General features: G+C 52.1%; 1 protein-coding gene and 2 non-coding genes across 5 annotated transcripts in view; 2 read left to right on the top strand and 1 right to left on the bottom strand.

Annotated features, from left to right (window-relative positions):
* Positions 1-169: 169 nt before the first annotated feature.
* On the top strand, positions 170-247 carry LOC149746798 (small nucleolar RNA R38). The gene has a single exon (XR_016390445.1). It is a non-coding gene; the product is annotated as a small nucleolar RNA R38 (small nucleolar RNA).
* A 1468-nt stretch (positions 248-1715) lies between these two features.
* On the top strand, positions 1716-1799 carry LOC115803074 (small nucleolar RNA R38). Its single transcript, XR_004023698.1, has one exon. It is a non-coding gene; the product is annotated as a small nucleolar RNA R38 (small nucleolar RNA).
* A 3269-nt stretch (positions 1800-5068) lies between these two features.
* Positions 5069-19304, bottom strand: part of ST6GALNAC2 (ST6 N-acetylgalactosaminide alpha-2,6-sialyltransferase 2) — a 14879-nt gene continuing 643 nt past the window's right edge. The window contains exons 2-9 of one of the 3 annotated variants that reach the window (XM_089901641.1): positions 16404-16464; positions 13287-13461; positions 12480-12648; positions 11896-12034; positions 10278-10381; positions 8479-8679; positions 6858-6957; positions 5069-5854 (exon numbers count right to left, since the gene is read on the bottom strand). In XM_089901641.1, coding sequence (XP_089757767.1) covers positions 5687-5854; positions 6858-6957; positions 8479-8679; positions 10278-10381; positions 11896-12034; positions 12480-12648; positions 13287-13461; positions 16404-16464 — 1117 coding nt within the window. In that variant the 3' untranslated portion in view covers positions 5069-5686. The remainder of the gene's footprint in view (positions 5855-6857; positions 6958-8478; positions 8680-10277; positions 10382-11895; positions 12035-12479; positions 12649-13286; positions 13462-16403; positions 16465-19304) is intronic. The other 2 variants (XM_022589506.3, XM_022589507.3) reach the window with 2 other exon arrangements.

Here is a 19304-nt window from a genome sequence, read left to right as displayed (position 1 = left end):
TCCCGTTAGGGTCCTGCCTAGAATCTAGAAATGAGGATGGCCTGAGCCAGTGTCATCGGGGCCACTAGGTGTCACTGAAATGAAAGTGGTGCCGCTGCATACAGGGGTGAAAGGAAGACTCGGAAAATGAGCTTTGGTTGGCTGGGATTTAGAAATGTTTTGTTACTGGTTGAGCTGAGGTTGATTTGAAGTTATCCCTGTCTGAAAGGACATTTTTTGTGAGGAGCTCTGACTTGCTTAGGTTCAGCTTTTTTAAACACCATTGAGAATCAGTATCTTAAGTTGGTTTCTGTTAGAATGAAGTGTGTTATCCATATTTCTCTTTTAGGTTAAAGATGTTGGCTGTGGACTTGGGAAAAAGTCACATGAAAACCATCGTTCAAAGATATTGAGTGTAAGGATCTTTGTGATGAAATTTCTATGAATGGTAAGATTTTTAGCGCTTTCACAGAATTGCATAGGTTATGATCCCTTTAAGTATTGGTCAGTTAGATTCTGAGATGTGTGGGTCTTCCAGGATTATTAGTGGCTGGATAAGAGAAGTGGTATGGAACTCTTTGCTAGACCCCTGCCAAGCAGCCTCACAGTGTTTGTTACAACCCTACATGAGGCAGATATTTTCCCTGAGTTGCTACTGAGTAAGTAGACCGAGACAATGAGTTCACTCACCCATAGTTACACGGCTAGGTGTTTTTTTGTTTTGTTTTTAAAGAACCATAAAGATATAGCTAATTGATTTTGGGAGGTGGGGGGGGTGTTATTATTACTATTAAGCTTTTTTTTTTTTAATTTAGAAAATGTCACTGATGTAACATTGTCAGTTGTAAAGAGGTGTGTCTCAACCAGATTGTAACAAAATTACCACAGCTTATTCCAAAAGAAACTATTAAGCTTTATTGAGGTGTTAGTTGAACAACTAGTTACTGAGTTAGGCCAGTGGTTCTCAACTTGGGGTCGGGGTGCGCTGGGACGCAGTAGGTACCCCGAAGTACCCTGCGGTGCGCAAGACAGCCCCCACGACAAGGAGCTACCCCCCCAAAGCGTCGGTAGGTTGAAATCCCGTGTTAGACTAACTTGAGAGATCTAGACTCTGGTCTCAGCCTGTTACCAGGTGACCGCACCAGAGCCTTATTTCTTCAGTTTGTAAAAACAGGAATGGTGCTTCTCAAACCTGGCTGTGCACCTACAGAGGTTTGAAGTAGTATACATGTTCCTGGACCCCACCTCTGGCCATAATGAGATGGCTCTGGTTTAAGAGCGGGTACGGAGGAACAGTTAGATGATCTGATCTACTTTTAGCTCAGGGATTTTTATGACAGCAAGATTATAGTACTGGCTGTTTTTAAGTAGCTCTCAGGGCAGATCTATAATCCCTGTCTTAAAGCACTGAAAGCCACATGGTTGCTCTGCAGTATTGTTTTGCACACAGAGGTGAGTGAAGGAGAAATGACCTTGTTTGGTGTCGACTCCTCTTGGCATCAGGTACCCTTTGTGCAGCTGGCCTTCAGTGGTCGGGCTGAAAGGAGTAATCCGCACTGTCTCAGGCATTTTACTGACACCAGAAAGACGCTGGAATATATATACCATACTTGGCTGCTAGACACTTTGTGCTAAGGGAGACCCTGGCTTTAAAAGGACAGGAACTGTCAGCGTGTCGGGTCTGGGATGCTGGGTACAGCTAGGCACAGTGCTGCGGGCTGGCTGAGGGGTGGGAGCTGAGTCCATGATGATGTGAAGTTATCCCTGTCTGAAGGCAAAGAAGGGCCTTTCTGTGTGGAATTTGTATATCTGAGACTCAGTTTCCCAAGTTTGTTTTTTTAATGCCTGATTTAAAAGTGAGCTACCTGAGAGAGATTGTGTATATCTTCTTGAATAGGTTTTTCTTTGCAATTTCTCCTCGCCAGGTACAGTCTCAGCCTCAGTTAGAGGCCGAAAAGGATGCTCCAGAACAAGACACTAACTAGCAGCGGTGCCGTTTCCGCTGGCCTGGACCCGAGGCGGAATTTCTCTCGTGTGTGTAATAGAGAAGATCTTTGGAACGGGCTTGGGTGGGTGTTCTTTTTGCTTCCCCTGTCCTGGCCTTTGAGTTGTGCTGAGTGGCAGGGAGACTTTGACATAGGTTTGTCTTCTTCGCTGGGTGTCTGCAGTGAGTGGGACAGAATTGAACTGCTTTGCCTGAAGCAGGTGAAACGATGATTCTTCTCGTTTGTAAGCTTTCTCTTTCGTCTTACGTGTCCCAAAGAAGCCCCACAAGCCTATGATGGTTAGTTATCCCCGTCTGAAAATCTCAACTGAGGGAAAACCATCTGTTCTGAGGCTTAAGGGGCTGGCCCTGTGCTCCTAAAAGAAGTTCAGGCTCTAAGGGATCAAATTGAATGGACTCCACAGGGAATTGTGCATACCCTGCCAAGACCCCAGTCCTAATGCATCATCCCTCTGCAGCTTGAAAACCAGTGGTGTGGCTGCCCTGTCACACTTTAGGCCCCTTGATTAATGGCTCTGAGGGCACAGGCTATAAGAGGTGGCAGAAATGGGCAGGTGGCCCAGATTTGGTCTATACTCCTGTTGTGGAATGAAAGAGAGCTTGTCACGTATTTCAAGACAACGAATGCGCTGTTTGAAACAGGCGGGGACGGCGGATGTAGGGCAGCTGTGGCAGTGAGAGCACTTCAGGACCGCCTGACCTCTTCCCCTCGCACCGTATCCTGACAGTCAGGAGACGGCACAGTGGCACTAGCAGAGCGATCTGGTTTCCAGGTGCTTTGTTAACACCAGGGAGCTCTCCTGGCGGTCGCTCAGCTCTGTCTGAATGGCATGGCTGGCATGTGAGCAAGAGAGTAGCAGAGTGGAGCTGGGCTTTGTTCCCATTTAAATGCCAGGCTTGAACTGGACACAGATTGCCTTTCTTTTCTGTTGAAGTTGGGAGGTGTGTGCAGCTCTTTATACGTAAGGTCACATATTTGTTCGGTCACCAAGGAAGCTATATTTGGAGTGAGATTTAAAGAGCCTGAAAACCGGTCCAAGCAGCTTATAGCTGGGAGTAAAACAAAGCAAAAGGACGTGTTAGCAAGTGGGAAAGTCGACCTCCTGGGTTACAGCCTGCTTCTGCGTGGACTTGGCTGCTCTGTGGGACCCAAGTGAACCTGTAGGTTTGTTTCTGGTTTTGTTTTTAAGCTGCGCCGCACAGCTTGTGGGATCTTAGTTCCTCAGCCAGGATTGACCCCTGGCCCCTGGCAGTGGGAGTGATGAGTCCTAACCGCTGGACCGCCAGGGAATTCCCGAACCTGTAGGTTTGACTCCAGAGGGGGGTTGAATATAAATGTGGCCAGCACTTCATGGCCGCTCTTTACTGGTACTGGCCACTTGCAGATTCTGCGTCCTCAGATCACAGTCTCCCGAAAAGGGGAGTCATCTGGGACCCCCACCAGGCTGCACTGAATTGATCTGGTGGTGCCTTACACGCACGCACACATGCACGCACGTGCATAATGACTGATTGCTCAGAATGAGTTCCTCTAGGATCACCTTTTTTTCTCTAGTTTTCTCTTTAAATTTAACCTGAGTTTTGGGTCTCTTAGTTGGCTGCTGCATCAAATGATTCTTTGGTTTTTTGGTTTTTTTGCGGTACGCGGGCCTCTCACTGTTGTGGCCTCTCCCATTGCGGAGCACAGGCTCCGGATGCGTAGGCTCTGTGGCATGTGGGATCTTCCCGTACCGGGGCACGAACCCGTGTCCCCTGCATCGGCAGGTGGACTCTCAACCACTGTGCCACCAGGGAAGCCCGATTCTCTGGTTTTATAGGTTGCCTCCCAGTGATGCCAGATGGGATCAGCACAGCCCTGGGTGCTAGTTGCTAACGCCTATAAAATACCACCACCCCCTTCAAAGGAAAATCATTTAAGAGTTCTTTGGACTTCATCTTCAAAAGTAGCCAAAGAATTCAAGTGACAGGGTATCCCAGAAAATCTTTTGCAGTTAGTGAAATCAGGGTATAACTAAGAACATTCAGAATACTGCACACAGTTTCGGTGATCTTGGTATAGTGGCGGGACAGCAGTGATTACAAAATGAAAGTAATTAACATGTGCATGCTCTGTTGGGGAGACTAAAAGGAAAGAGGTGTTCAGCCCAGAAAAACATTTCTCAGTGGATTTCCTATGAAGTCAGTGTGTCTTGGGTATAACTTTGAAACAAATTAAAAAATTTTAAAACTGACTTACTAGCATTTGTGGATTTCAGGTTGAGACCCGTGTAAAAGCAGTGTTTTATTCTGTGACTCAGCATATTCTTTTATAAGTGAAAGTTTCAGAATAGTTGCAGGTAACAGGATGCAATCAGATGTTTTGGTGTTTATACGTTTCCCACTAAATTGTTCTTATACTCCTCTAACCGGTTGACAGGTTTTGGTAACTACAGATGTGATGGGAATAGGGAAAAATTAAGTATGGATAAAAATGGGTCCAGGCATCGGGAAGCTGTGGTTTCTCAAGTAGCTGCTTTAGCCATTAAAGCCTAAATGTCCGTTCACTTAATCACATGTCTCAATTTCTAAAGTAGCATTTTGATTCATCCCTCTTGTTAGGTGTGCTGATAGGATCGTCCCTTCAAAACCACAGACCCAAGGGCCAGGTTTTGGGCAGGGAGGCTCTTGCCTACCAGACCTGTGGAGACATCCCCCTGTCCCCTCCACTGCCTTGCGGGGTAGGGTGTTGGAACATCAGACTAGACATCAGGACAGTAAATCCCAGGGTTTGCTTAAGGGGTAGTACGGTGATAACTTAGTTGGTTTACACTTCTAATAGAAGCCCATGTAATCTAAAATAAAACTGCCTATATCAAGTCAAATTATTGAAGCCATGAGGTTTAGTGTCTGATAATGAGGGTTCATAACCCAGTAATGTCCTTTTGGTGACAACGTGGTAATACATCTCCAATGGGACTTTAATCAGGGGCCAGTAACCTTCTGCATGGTTGACTCCCATCAAATTCCCGTGGTTCTTGGATTCTGAATTCTTTGTGCTAAACACCCTGCATGATACACTACTTTCCCCAACACACACAGACACAATGGTTATCCACCATTTATGCAGTTATCTAGTTTCAAATCACATTTATCGGGGCAGAAGTGAGTCGGTCCTGTTCTCAGAAAGGCTGTTCCGATATGGCCTTGAGTTGAACTGCTTTGGAGTTTGCGTGAAGCTGGACATGCTAGTGGGAGGATTTGGGCTGAGAAGCGTGCGTTTGCTTCTGCTGCTTGATCTTTGTTAACTGAGAGACCCCGAGCCGCTCCACTGACCTCCTAGTCACCTCGTACCACTGCTGTCTTGGGAACGCTCAGCTATGAAGGATGCCTGCCTCACGCTGGTGAGGGGCAGTCTCACCTTGAGAGTGTTATCTTCGGTTTTAAAGACAAATCCAGCAGAGAGCAGTCCGTTTTTTCTTGGCCAGGGTTGGGATGTCTGCCTCAGACCAGATGAGCTGAGGACAAGGTGGGGTGTCCCACAAAGAATAGGCTTCAGTGACAGTCACACACCCACTCGGTGTCCTCTGTAGGGAAGAAGCGGGGGGAGGGTCAAGGACAGTTGGAGCCCCTCTCAGGCTGAAAAGACCAGAAGGCAGCTTTGGCCACTTGAGGGGCCAAGGGCCTCAGCTCTGCAAAAACACAAAGGTCTTGGGTGCTTCAGGGTCAGCGCTGGTACAGCCAAAGGATGCCAGCCTTGTGCAGGTCCTTCCACAGGGTGGCTTCCAGGGACAGGTCATGGTTCACGTAGAATATCAGTGGCTTCTTTATTCGTTCGAAATAGTGGTCAGAAAATTTCTGGTAGTTGCTTGTGATGAATCCATAGGCACTAACCTGGACGAGGACAGTCACTGAGTTAGCATTTATTGCGCTTCCACTATGTGTAAAGTGACGTGAATTTAGAAGCCACGTCCCCCCTTCCTTAGCTGCCTTGTGTTGTGTGAAGGTGAGGATAAACGGTTCTCGCCCACACTTTAATACCCTGAACTGTGCTCTTTCTGCACATTTTCTCACTCAGCCTTACAGCCATCTTGGGTAGATATTGTCCCCATTTTACAAATGGGGAAACAGGCTTAGAAAGGTAACCAGACATGTGTCCCCCGTCACAAACTAGTAAGTAGCTGGGCTGGATTTTGAACTCGGGTCTGTGACACCAAAGCTGTGACCATTACTGTGCTCAAGATAGAGGCAAAAAGCCCCTTACCTCCTATTCTAGTGGTGACTGCAGACAAGAAGACTCCTGTTTAAAACGGGGAAAAGGTGACCAGAGTCCAGTGGTGCCTGGCCTCAGTTCTTGCGCTGGCTTCAGTGTGGGTCACTGCCTTTTCTTGAAAACCGCTTCTCAACCTCTCTCTCCGCGCACGTCATGTGGGCACCACCCCATCGAGAATGTCTCATACAGTGATTTCAGAGATTCCTTGTGTGGTTGGCTGCCCACCTTAGTTCTAGAATGTCTTCACAAAAAGATGTCTCTGCCCACTTTTGTTGAGAAGATTTTGCTTTCACAAGAGCAGTTGGATAAAATGTGCCTTAAATACCATATGGAGCAGCTGCCCTGGGGCAGAGGGTGTGAAAGAAGCCAGCCCAGGGGAAGGTGGCTGTGATTGGGAACTCAAGGCTGGCACTGTCCTATAAGGGACCCTGAAGACCACTTCTGCCATCCTGTTCCCGAGACCAAGATCACTCCTGCAGCTGGGGCATCCTTCCCCCACAGGATAGAGGCCCAGAGTCCCAGATCTGGGCCAGCAGGCCTCATGTAGGGGATATCATGGATCGAATTAGGTTCCATTCAAACCTACTTTGCTGCTGTGGGCTCCTGAGAGGGAAGACCTCTTACCTGGTCACAGGTATGCAGTGCTGTCAGCAACATGAGGGCTCCAGTACTAGGCATGTATAGGTCTCTGAATTTTGTGTTAATCCACTTGGATTTCAGAAACCTGGAATCAAAAAGAGCCATCAAAACTCAGGACTGGGCTTTCCTGGTGGCGCAGTGGTTGAGAGTCCGCCTGCCGATGCAGGGGACGCGGGTTCGTGCCCCGGTCCGGGAAGATCCCACATGCCGCGGAGCGGCTGGGCCCGTGAACCATGGCCGCTGAGCCTGCGCGTCTGGAGCCTGTGCTCCCCAACGGGAGAGGCCACAACAGAGGCCCGCGTACCGCAAAAAAAAAAAAAAAACCAAAAAACTCAGGACTTTTGGTCTTGCACACTAACTAGCTTGATGGTTGTGCCATTACACCAATTTGGTTGGAAAACTGCAAAAATTTCCTGCCCTTCTACCCCAACCCATCCCCTATTTGGGAAAAGACTAAATGAACTATACACAAAAATCTTTGGTTGAGATAACAAAGAGGAACAGGTCCTCCCAAAGGATCGCAGGTGAGAGCCTTCCCCTTCCTCCCACTCTCTAGAAGCCTGAATCCAGTCTAACTCACCTTTCCTCTCTGCAACACCCTGCTGCACCACAGTGTCTAGGGCAAAGGTGGCCTAGTTAATTAGCCGGAGATCTAAGCTTCTACCTCCAGACTTTGGCCAAGCAGGAGCCAGGTATGAGGACAGAGCACACAGGTCCTGTGACTGGAGGCACCGGTGAGGTGATGCATGTGTGTGTGCACACGTGCACACATTCAGAGACACCCAGAACAGTCCAAAAGTGAGGCCACAGTATGGTGACCACAGGGCTTGACCTCAGCCCTGGATTCTCATCTAGGCTTTGCCAGGCAAATCACCTAGCCTCTCAGCCTGGTCTTCCTCTGTTGAATGGTCTTCAGTTTGCCTCCCCGACCCACCTGCCACCCCTGGCCTGCTCTGTGTCTTAGGACGCTAGCCTCTGGGCTGTAGCGGGGTTTCTCAGCTGCAGCACTACTGTTACTCAGGGCCAGATAGTTCTTTGTTGCAGGGGCTGAGGTCTCGTGCATTGTAGGATGGTCAGCAGCAGCCCTGGCTTCTGCCCACTCGGGGCACACACGCTTTCCTAGTGACAACCAAAAGTATCTCCAGACCAGGACAGTTGACCTGCCTCCTGCGGAGAACCACTGGTAGGAGGGGGGTGGGGTTTGAGATCTGCAGGCAGGTGTTCCCCAGGCTCCTCCCATGGTTTCCTGTGTTTGAGCTGTGATCAGGCCCGCAAGTGATGACAACTCGGCTTCTAGCAGTCCCAATACAGCCCCACATCTATGGTCCCCCCATGCCTGACCTAAGGCTTTCTGAGCTTTCCTAGTAAGGAAACCTGATGAGTTCCCTCTCCATTTCCCATCTACCTTGACTGACAGAACACCACCTCCATCGAGGTATAATACTCAAAGTAGTAAGTGAGGCAGTGTAAGTGCTTGCGGCGTCCTCGTACATGGCCCCCCTGTGGGTTTAATCCTTAGGGGAATAAAGCCGGTGCTGCCGGTGGGTGTGGAGCCAGGGGCGGGGGTGAAGCAGTTCTTCCCAGCACCACCCCTACCCCCACCTACCTCTCTGTCAGGTAGCTGATGAAGTCTGGATGGAGTAGCTTGAATTTGCTGGCGGAGGCTTCTGGTCCAAAATAGGTCTGAGGCCTAGGACCCACGATAGACGTGGACAGAGGGGCCGGTGCCGTTGTACGGCCCGTTGGGGAGTGAGGAGAGGGGAAGGGCGCCGGGACGGTGGCGGTGTGTGGACCAGTAGGGGCGGGGCTGGACGTAGTAGCGGGAAAAGGGGGTGTAGAAGGTGGCGGGCAGCACCGTGGGGACCACGTGCGGCTTCCCGCCCACCAGGACCTCCAAGGGCGGGGTGTACGTGAGAGAGGAGGGGGGTGTGAACAGAGCGGGAGGGGTCGGGTAGGAGCAGTTGACCGGGTAGTGGGGAGGGGGTGGGAGGAGAGGGAAGTAGAGAGACTCAGCGGGGGCGCGCTCTTGGTTCTGGGAAGGGCAGGGGAAGCACTGGTTTTGGGGGAGTGGTGAGGTGGGAGGCCGGAAGAAGGGGGGCTCCTTCAGGAAGTGGGGCACATAGGGGGCGATGTAGGGCGGTATGCGCCGAATGGGCCCGATGTAGGAGGCCGAGGGTGCAGGGCTGTAGGATGGGGACTGAGCGCCGGGCACTGGGGGAGTTTGGGAAGAGTTTCGAGAGAGAGATTTTAAACCAGATTGGGAGGGAGATTTGGAGACGGGCGGAGTGATGTTTTGGGCAGACCCTCGAGGCTGGACATGAGGGCTAGGGGTCAGGGAGGAAGACCGGGAAGAGGGCTGTGAGGCATTTGGGGTGGCAGGGTGAGAGGGGGGACGGGAGGAAGACCCCCGGGTGGGGGACGGGGAAGGGGCTGAGCCACCGGCGCTGGCGTAGGGCTGCTGGTTGGTGTGGTTGGATCGGGACTGAGAGGGGGACTGGGAGGGGGACGGATTAGGGGTGTGGGAGGGGGAGCTCATTGGTGTTGGGGAGGCTTATGTCAGCTCGATGTCTTTGAGCCAGCCCCCCCAGAGCCAGTCCCGCCCCGCGTCACAAAGCCCACCCTCATGACCAGTTGCAGCATTGTGAGCTCTTGCAACGGATTGTTAGGTATTCACGAGGGGGGTGGGGCACAGGGCAGGGCTGGTGGAGCCCGGCCTCGCCTCTGAGGGCTTAACCCCCAAGGAGGCCTCAGAAGCTGCTCTTTCATGGTGGGTGAGATGTCCTGGAGCCACCGAGATGGGAGGCTGGTCATTGTCACGGGGGTGGCACAGATTTCTAAGGACCTGACTCAGGGACAAGAAATTGTCTCAGCACCACAGGGAGGAGGTTTAGATGAGGACAGGACATGGTTCAAAAGAGCTGGACACAGGCCTGCTGCCCAGGAAGGTGGGGGAGAAAAGACAGAGGACCCTTTGTTCCCAGTTCGCCAGACACTGGACTCACATCGCCTGCTCTCCCATTTCATGGGCAGTCTTGGGAGGGTGCCCGCCAAGAGGAATGGAATGGATACTGGCCCCCACTCTTGGTTTCCAGACACAATGTGCTGGACAGGTCCTGCGGCTGCCACTGGCTGGATGGCTGGGTTGTTTGTGGGGACAGCAGCCCGAAGCTGAGGGGCCAGGCCTGCCTGCTCAGAAAGGAGCCCCTCGAACCTACAGCTCACCTTGTCAGGAGGGTCCCTGGGGACCAGCAGCGTTACCTAGGCTTTCCTGGGGGTAGGAAAAGAGCTTAATCTTCTAATGCTCTGTTGAACTCGGGGGTTTTCTTGCCGCCTTCACCCACCTTTCCCATCCGACAGTGGACCCTGGGAGCATTACCATGCCCTGCCCCCTGCCTGGCTGCTCACCTGTCCCCTTTATCGGGGCCCTCAGGGACAGGCACCCCTAGAATGGCCGATCTTAGCATCATGTAGTCGCGGATGTCTGAGGGGATGAAGATATAGCGCAGGTCCTGTCGGAGGGACAGAGAAACAGCCGCAGTGGGAACGAGACCACGTCAAGATCCTGCTCAGAGTGGACCGCTCTCCGCCCAGTCTGTCTGCCCTGACGGGAGCATTTCCCTCTTATGCCTGTAATTCCCACTTTCAGGTACCCTGCTGGTTTCAGTACTCAAATCCTTCGATACTCTTCCCTTCAAGAAGCGATGCTTAATTGCCATCCCCTTGAGTGTGGGCTGGACTTAGTGACTAACGAACAAAATTTTTCTAACGCGTAGGAAAAAGTGGAAGTAAGGAAGGGTATGTGACCTTGGAAAGTGGGTCATAAAAGGCACTGGAGCTTCCTTGCTCTCTGGGATCGCTCACTCTGGGGGAGCAAGGGCTGTGAGGGAGCCATCTGAGCTCCAGCCAGAGGCAGGCCTGAGGACTGCAGCCCCTGCCCGTCCTGACCACGACCACTGGGGGACCCTGAGGAGACCCCGCTGAGCTGCTCCTGAGTTCCTGACCCGTGAAAACTGTGAGATAATCGGTGTGTGTTGCTTAAAGCTACTAGGTTTGGGGGTAGTTTGTCATGCAGTTATAGATAATGCCTACAGGTTCTGTGGCTACACCAGAAGTGGAGCTGTCCCATGTTGTTCTGTCACGAGCTGAAAGAGGCCTCGGTGCACAGACACTGTGGCTAGGACACCCCTGAATTCCCTGGTCAGAGGAGGAAGCGTCTAGAAACTCAAACCAGTCCTACTGAGCATCCCAGAACCCTTATCCTGGGACTTCCCTGCTGCATGTGGTAACCAGCCCGCTCTAGAAGCGAAGCACTGTGTTACAACCACCAGCTGTGGTTGAAAGAAACTGGAAGCGGCAGACAGACTCAGATTCCAGTTCTCTTGCTCCGAAGCTGGGGCTCTGGGCGTGTTTTCCTCGATTGCTCAGCTGAGCCTCAGCTTCCTGCACGGTCTACTGTGAGCCCTCAGGAGGGCACACATCATTCTTCTAGTGAGCAGCGTGAGAGATGGAAACAACCCTGCACTGCGGTCAGAGGGGCCTGGATTTTGATGATTCTGGCTGGGTGGTGGCCTTGGACACACCGCTCTCTGGAAAGGGGCTGCTGTGATGCCTGTATCCGGTGCTGGGAAGGGGGGAGGCACTCAATAAATACTGTGTGTAGCCTGAGCTCTGGGTGCGGGGGAGTCTGGATTTGAATCCAGCCCCACCGCTGCTTTACTGACTGAAGGGGCCCTGAGCCTTAGTCTCCTCACCAGTAAGAGAGGGCTGGCGTGGCCTCTGTAAGTGCCTGGCATTCCATAAGCTTTCAGTCAATATTCATTCGTGTTCCACCCCAGAGTTGTCCTGAGCCACCTGAAACCACAGGGCGCCCCTGCCCAGATCCGCCCCTTCAGTGGCTCCATTGCGTGGGCCCAAGACCCTGGCACAGCCTCTCTATGCACTGGGCTGGGCTTGGGAACCCTGTGGCCCACCCCTCAGACACGGGTTGGGAAACAATGGCACTGACTGTCAGTGGCAGCCTCACCTGTCCCTGTGGCACAGAGGTGAAGCCCAGGTTTGAGTAGGAGATGAGGGAGTTCTTCATTGTGTTTACAGTGAAACCGTAGAAGGAGGTCTTGGTGCCCACGTCCTTCTCAAAGCCTTTGATCACAGCACCATTGAGTCTGGTCCAAACAGAGGCCCATCAGCCTGCTTGTGGCTACACGATGCTGCGTGTTTACTTCCATCCCCAGGGGGCCTCACCTGTCCCTGTTCCATCCCCAGGGTTCTGTCACTCCCTCTGCCCACAGCAGCCCCAGTGCCCGGTCACTAGCCCCATCCCCACAACTCGGGACCTGAAGGGATGCCCTGTGAAGTGGACAAAGCTGACCCTGGCAGCTCCTTCCTCCTGGGTCCCCTTAGCCGACCACACCCTCGCTTATCTTCAGGGCCTGTTTGCGTAATGCCTTTGTCCGTGCCTGTCTGCCCGTTACAACTGCTGAGCTGCCTGAGGCCACTGCTGCCTTGGCCCATGCCCTCACCTATGATGCTCCCCCCCAGGGGCTGGCTGGGGACCAGCTCTCCACCCAGCTCCTCTCCTGCTTCCTCCCTGGCCCCTGCCCCACATACCTGAACACGTAGTCATGGGCATCGATGTTCTGACCCTGGCGGGAACCATTCAGAATGCCTCCATTACCCACCACGGCACACCGGATGCAGCCCGGAAGCAGCTCCCTGGAGACAGCAAACAGCCTGGTGCTCTCAGAGCCATTCAGGAGGCTCAGGGTGGAGGCGATGGCTGTGGGTGTGGGACAGGGTGGGGCACCACGAGGGGTCACATGGGTCATTGGGGCCTTCCCAAGACTTCCTGGCTCCCCACCTGCCCGAGGCCTGACACCAGCCCCTCTCCAGAGGCACAGAGGGTGGAGGACAGTGAAATGCCAGTGGGAAGAGGGTGGTGGGGCAGGGGGTTTGGCTGTGCCCTCAATCATCTCAAGAACTCATACCAGTCCTCCCAGGACCGTGTGTATTCCCAAAGAAAATAATCGAGGCATGGTGGGGCGGGGGGCAGATTTAACGTGGAGGGGGCTCTGGGCGGTTTCCCACAGCAGCAACCATCCGCAGGCTGTTTGAGGCCTCACAGCCGCTGTCCTCGGCCACCTTTGGGCACTGGCATCTTTCACACCAGGGAAGCCCCAGGATGGTGAGAGCCACTTGCAGGGGCAGCCAGGCCCCTCTTCTGGACACTGGTGCTTATAGAGATGAGGGGGGAGGGAGTCAGGAGTCACACAGCAGGGGTGTTGAGCCCTGAGGCCCGCCTGGGAGGAGGAGGCAGGGGGTCCACATCTTGGTGCTGTGAGGGAGGAGAGGCCCATTCTGCACCAAGGCCAAAAGCAGGAACAATGGACTAGTTGAGGTCAGAGGGCTGCAGGCTACCTTGGCCGGAGAGCCCCTGCCAGCCATAGGGGGCTTTGTGCCGGCTCAGGCTGTCCCAGAGCTCCTGGGTGAAGAGGTTCCCTGACAGCAGCACTGGAATGGAGAGATCAAACAGATCCCGGAAGTGAGGGTGCCGTTGAATGGCGAGATAAAGTGGGTGTCGACAGGGCAGGTTCTGTGGGTGAGAAGAGAAGAGGGCTGTTTCTGGGGGTTGGGGTGGGTAGGAGCCACCAGAGGGCTGGAAGGGAAGTGCCGCTCTTCTCCCTCTAGACTTGGGCAACTCCCCGATCTGCAGGCCCAGGGGGCCTGTAGTGCAGCAGCCCAGTGGGGCTGAGAGCTTTCTGGATTTACCCTGCCCAGCCCTTCTCCTGGATGCCACATCTGGGGCCTGATGGCTCTGGCCTCCTACAACTTCACCTCACACTAGGGGGGAACTTTGAGGCATTTTCCCACAAATGGGTAAGACCTGCCTGCCCTGTAGTGGAGGAGGAGGTCCAGCCTGGGCTTAGGAATCCGTCAGCCTGGATCCAAATCCTAGCTCTGGCAGTCCTTGCCGTAGGATTCACGTGGAACAGGCTGCTGGGAAGACTTATGACATGTTTCTGCCGGTCGGTGCCTATACTGAATTGAAGAGTGTTCCCTCCCCCAATTCATGTCTGCCTGGAACCTCAGAATGTGACCTTATTTGGAAATAGGGTCTTTGCAGGTGTAATTAGTAAGATGAGGTCATACTGTATTAAGGTGGGCCCTAAATTCAATGACTGGTATCCTCATAAGAAGGCATGTGCTGATGGGGGCAGAGATTGAGTGATGCAGCTACAAGCCAAGAAACACCTGGAGCCTCCAGACGCCAGAAGAGGCCAGGAGGGATTCTTCCCTAGAGCCTTCAGAGGGAGGCTGGCCCTGCTGACACCTTGATTTCAGACATCTGCCCTCTAGAACTGTGAGAGAATCCATTTCTCTTGTTTTAAGCCACCCAGTTTGTGGTAATTTGTTCCAGCTGCCATAGAAAGCCCTCGAGGGCCTCTGCACACAGCGACCTTGAAGGAGGGCAGTGTACCAAAAAGGCCTCAGCTCCATCTGCCTGCAGCCCCCATGTCAGAATCCTGAACAGCCTCGGCTTGGGTGGAGCTGTTCTTCCCACTGAAGGGGGCTCTTTGTTAAGCCGTTGGTTTGATCAAAGGACAATGCAGGAAAGAGCTGTACAGTCATTTCTGCTTTTATGTGACATATGAGTGCCTAAAAACCATTATGCAGAATTGTGCAACCAAAACCACAGGGCTTTGGGGAAAAGGGATTAGCAGCGCAACACTCAAAAACTTGATCAGTGATGCATAAAATAAGAACGTGGGTAAGATAGGAGCAGTTTTACATACATTCGCTGGTTAAGAAATATATAAGTACTACTAAAAATATGGCACTTGACCTTGGAAAAGACTTGACATTTGCTTGGGGATGTGGGTGTCGGAAGGGTGGCAGCTTGGGAGTTTTCGTGAAGTGGTGGAAAGCTGGTTATAACGTATGCGATGAAGCGGATGGCTATCTGAAGTGTGCGTGTGTGCCTTTTGTGTATTCCTACATGGCTCCCTTTGGTTGAGTGTGGTTTTCCGCATTTACCAGTGTTCTTGCTGACAAAATCACTGAAAACACACACGGAATTTGGATTATGCTCATATTGTTTACTAATATAGCAAATCTTTATGGAACAAATTCATGTTTTCAAAGCAAGCATTAAGCCGAACTGACAGCGCTAATTTCACTACTATTCGGTTTATCATAGGGATGTTTTCATAGGGCCTTCTTTACGAGGCTCCAAGAGAAAAATCTTCAGGTCTCTGTATCTGGAAAGGCTGCACTTTCCTTGGGCAGCTGGCTTGCTTTTTACCTCATGGACAGGGTGGCAAACTTTCCTTCTTTGCCGTGGCCACTAGGAAGCTAAGAGCCGGATATATAGCCCATCTCTTACACCCTGTGGCATATTTTTCATGCACTTATCTGGCGTTGTCTAATTTTCCTCCCTTTATTTTTCCTTTACCTGCTTCTTCATTTTATTCTTTTTTTTTGCCATGTCATATGTGCCCGAAAGCCACCTCAAATCCTTTTTTTAAACGAGGTGGGGAAATATGTCAATTAGCACCAAGCAGCTCAAGGTGAAAAGGACTTTAGGAAAAGTAAAGGTGACCTGACCAAGCACTTATAAGACCCTCGACGCCTCTCTTCAGCCCGCTGGCCAAGTGTCCACCCGGCCTCTGTTATCAGGAAGGGGTCCCCATCACCTGCCCAGGGCTGCCTACTCTGTCTCTGACCGCTCAGCGGTCACTAAGTCTTGCATGGGGTGAAATCTTGCTCCCTGAGGCTTCAGTTAACAATTTCCAGTCTCTGGGGCATTAAAAACAACTCTTAAACCCGAATCAAGCCAGAATTACACAGTCATCACCCCTCCCAACCACAGCACGCAGAGGGGGTGAGGCCGTATTGCTCAGTGGTTCAGAGCCAGGCTCTGGGGTCGAATGAGAAGCTCGAACCCCTGTACCACCTCTTCTCCATAAGTGACCTTAGCCTTTCTGCGCCTCATTTTACTCATCTGTAAAACTGCCTCACAGGCTTGCAATGAGGCTTAAGTGAGAGAACTCACGTAAAACGCTTGAGACGGCCTTTCAGGCCACAGTCAGCGTGATCTGTTATAGAGCAGGGCCCGGAAGTGCTCAAACGTCTTCCCAGGGCTTGGTGTTTACTTCATGGTGAGCAGTTTAAATGTGACTTTTACAGTAAAAAGACATTTTGAGGAGTAGAATGTAAAGGTCACAGGACTTTTAAAGACAAATCGAGACTTCCCAGAACTTTTCAGCTGGCTACACCCCAAGGAGTAAATATGGAGTCACCCTTCTCTGCTGTTAGGGTTCAGGGAACCTCCGTGGTCAGGTGTGAGGAGCCCTGACTGGCTGGCTGCTCAGTTCTCTGCTTCCTTTGGGGGAATGGCGGTGGGGGGGGGGGTTCCAGAGTGCTCCCGCCAGCAGGCTCCTGAGAATGTTCTCATTTGTGCTTCTCCTTCCCCTTTTCCCCCCAATGCTAACTTGAGAATGTGAGAAACCGCCCCAGGGTAGCTGGCCCCAGTACCTTTCTCGTCGTAGAATTCGATGCCTTGGGTCCAAAGAAAGCTCGAGACGATGTGATGTTCCTGGGGGAGAAGGCAGAAGTAAAGCAGGGATCTCACCTGCCCCTGGAACCTGCTGTCTGGCTCTGTTAGCTCTGGGGGCTGACATTCCATCAGGGTCTGATTGTTTTTTCTGTGCTCTGATTCTTGCCCATCCCTCTCTCTTTGGGCACACAAAATACGGTCCTATTATTATGTTCTACCCAGAAACCAAGAAATAAAGAAGCCCCTTGGCAAGCGGCTGAAATGTGGAGTGTATAGGAACAGTGAGGTGGTGGTTAAGAGATGAAAATATAAAATAGGAAAGATTGCCAGCCCCCTGGGATTGTGACCATCTGAGGGGTCTCCCTGCCAAAAGGCCCCAGAAACAGGTGTTAGATCCCAGGTGCCTTGGGCCCCCTTCACCTGGTGAAGGGCATGGGTCTGAAGCCTGACTCCGTGGATTTGTATCCCAGGATCTCTGGAAGCTACTGAACTTCTCGGAACCTCAGTCTCTGTGTCTGTTCAGCTGGGGTAATCATACAAGTGTGAAGATAATCACATTGAGACAGGCTGGGACCTGGGGGCCTTTGCTGCAGTGCTTGCACGTGGACAAACGACCCCTCGAGCCACAGAATGCAAGGAAACTTATAAGGGACTAAAAATAGCTGGGTGCGTGTGCAACTGGGGCAAATTATGAACAACAAGATACAAAAAGACCAAAACCTCAGCAAAAGCAGGGTGTCGAGCAAAAGCAGGATACTGCACGTGTACCCTGCACAGGTAGTACCACCAAGGGGGTGGGCACCTAAGCACCCCCTCTGGCCCAACGCCTGGACCCATTCCTACTGTCACCCAGTATAAGGAACCAACTCGCGCCCCCCCCTCCCCCAGGGAGCAAGCAAGGGAACCTGTTACTTGTTTTCGCTTCCCCCTACTGCAGCAGGGGCCCCAGTAAAGCCTTGCCTGAACTGTTGGGAGGTGCAAACACAGAATTTATGTTACCTTACATAAAAAGCCTGCCTTCAGGTTTGTGAAAGACCATGGAGGAGCAGGCCAGGAAAAGCAGGGTGATCCCTTCCCCCACCTGTCCCTTGTGCCCCAGAGGGGCCACCCACATAATCCTGTAGTTCGTCTTTGAGGAACTGGGACTGTGGTGCTCAGCCTAGGTGGCCTTCGAGAATCCTAGGGAGCTTTTGCTCCCTCCCCAGTGATTCTAACACGCAACCAGGCTTGGAACCTGATGGAGGAACTGCTGAATTGGTGGAATAGAGACAGAAGGGACAGAGTTGTGGGGCGGGGCTGGGGAGCCCCCCAATCCAGTTTTGCTGCTCTGAATTGCCCCAGCCTCAGGGAGGCCTGCTCCTCTCTCCAGAGCACCCCTTACGCTCACAGACTTCCCCCAGCCCCTCCCACTCCGGAATCCATGGGCATTTACACACCAGCCTGGGAGCTGGGAAGGAGCGGGGAAGGGGCCAGCCCAGCTCACCCGCACCCCTATGGAAAATTTAACCAGCCCGAGGAGAAAGGAGGTCGATGTTGTGCAGTTTTTCATAAAACTAAATTTACTCAACTTAGATCATATTCTTAGGAATTCTTCGCCCTAAAATAGCCTTTTCTTTTACAAAATAATGTTCACGGTAGATGGTAACTGGCAGGTAACTGGCGTCCTGTAGTATCCTCACCCCCTCCTCCAGAAAAAAACAAGTCTAGAAATCCAAGCCCAGGAACTACTGATTCAGATTCTTCTGTGAGTAAATTCCTGAACCGATTCCACTCTCTAACCTGCAAGGAGAGCCCCGTCTCGGGTGTGGTAGGCCTGGTCCCAGGGCCTTGCTTCCCTGGACTCTCCACTGTAGCCAACCAGGTAGGTCCGTTTTTGGTCTCCAGTTGGGGAGGTCGCACAGCCTGCTGTCCCCGCTCAGATTTCCATCCCGCCTGCCACCCTGCTTACCCACCTCCTACGGAGACTGAGTCTGGACCTGGCCCCTGGGGTTTAATTACAGCACAGACATCACCAAAACAACAAGGATATGGACAGGTTCTTGGGTTGTACTAGATTTTTGAAAGATGAAAGATCTTTAAGAAAAGCTTTGTTGAGGTGTAATGGATGTTCAGCAAACCTCATATTTAGAGTGGTATTAGTTCTTTCAACAGATGTTCAAGTGTGTTTCAAAACATCCTTACATAAAACTGACAAGGATCCCCTTTCTTAATACCCTCAATATTCTCAGTCCTCCTTATGCAATTTCTGACTCCAGGGAGATGAAATAACTTCAGGTGTTGCCTGTTAGAGCGCCTTTTGTTCTAAAGGGACCGGACTCATCACCAGTGGCAAGGGTGTTTCATATTGTTTGGAACTTTGGGTGGCTTCTGACCTTGTTTCCTGATAGCAGACACTAATTTTGATTTCATTGCCTTATTCCCGGAGCAAGGTTTAGTAAGGACTGTGCCGGTGGGAAAGCGCTGGGAAGGGAAAGACAGGCCCCGCAGGCCTCAGAAATCCAGGCTCTGGGCACAGCTTGGCCCACCTTCCAGAAGTAAAGCTAAATCCTTTTGAGGCTTCTTCAGTAACTGGAACCATCACCTAGCAAAGGCAGGCTCTCAGATTTCTCCTCCTGGGGCACAAATGAAAGAAAGGTGCCCAGGGTCGGCGAAAGGGAGCGGAGCGCAGGAGGAGGCTCAGGGGCGGGAACTTGGATGGAGCCCAGGATGGGCCCCAGTTCGCCGATCGCGCCCGATTGCGCCCAGACAGTGCTTATCAAAATAAACGGAGCAGAGAGCCGGGAGTTAAGGGAGCCCGGCGCGGGGAGGGCGGGGACCACAGCTAGAGGGAGAGGCGACCCGCCGCAGCCCGGCTGAGGAGCCCGGCCAAGTTGGAACCG

The sequence above is a fragment of the Delphinapterus leucas genome, chromosome 19 (genome assembly GCF_059928025.1).
Source record: "Delphinapterus leucas isolate spDelLeu-1000000601 "Yukka" chromosome 19, BTC_Dleu_Yukka2, whole genome shotgun sequence".
In the NCBI taxonomy this organism is placed as follows: Eukaryota; Metazoa; Chordata; class Mammalia; order Artiodactyla; family Monodontidae; genus Delphinapterus; species Delphinapterus leucas.
The sequence above is the reverse complement of the archived record's forward strand: the minus strand, read 5'-3'. Positions and strand labels throughout refer to the sequence as shown.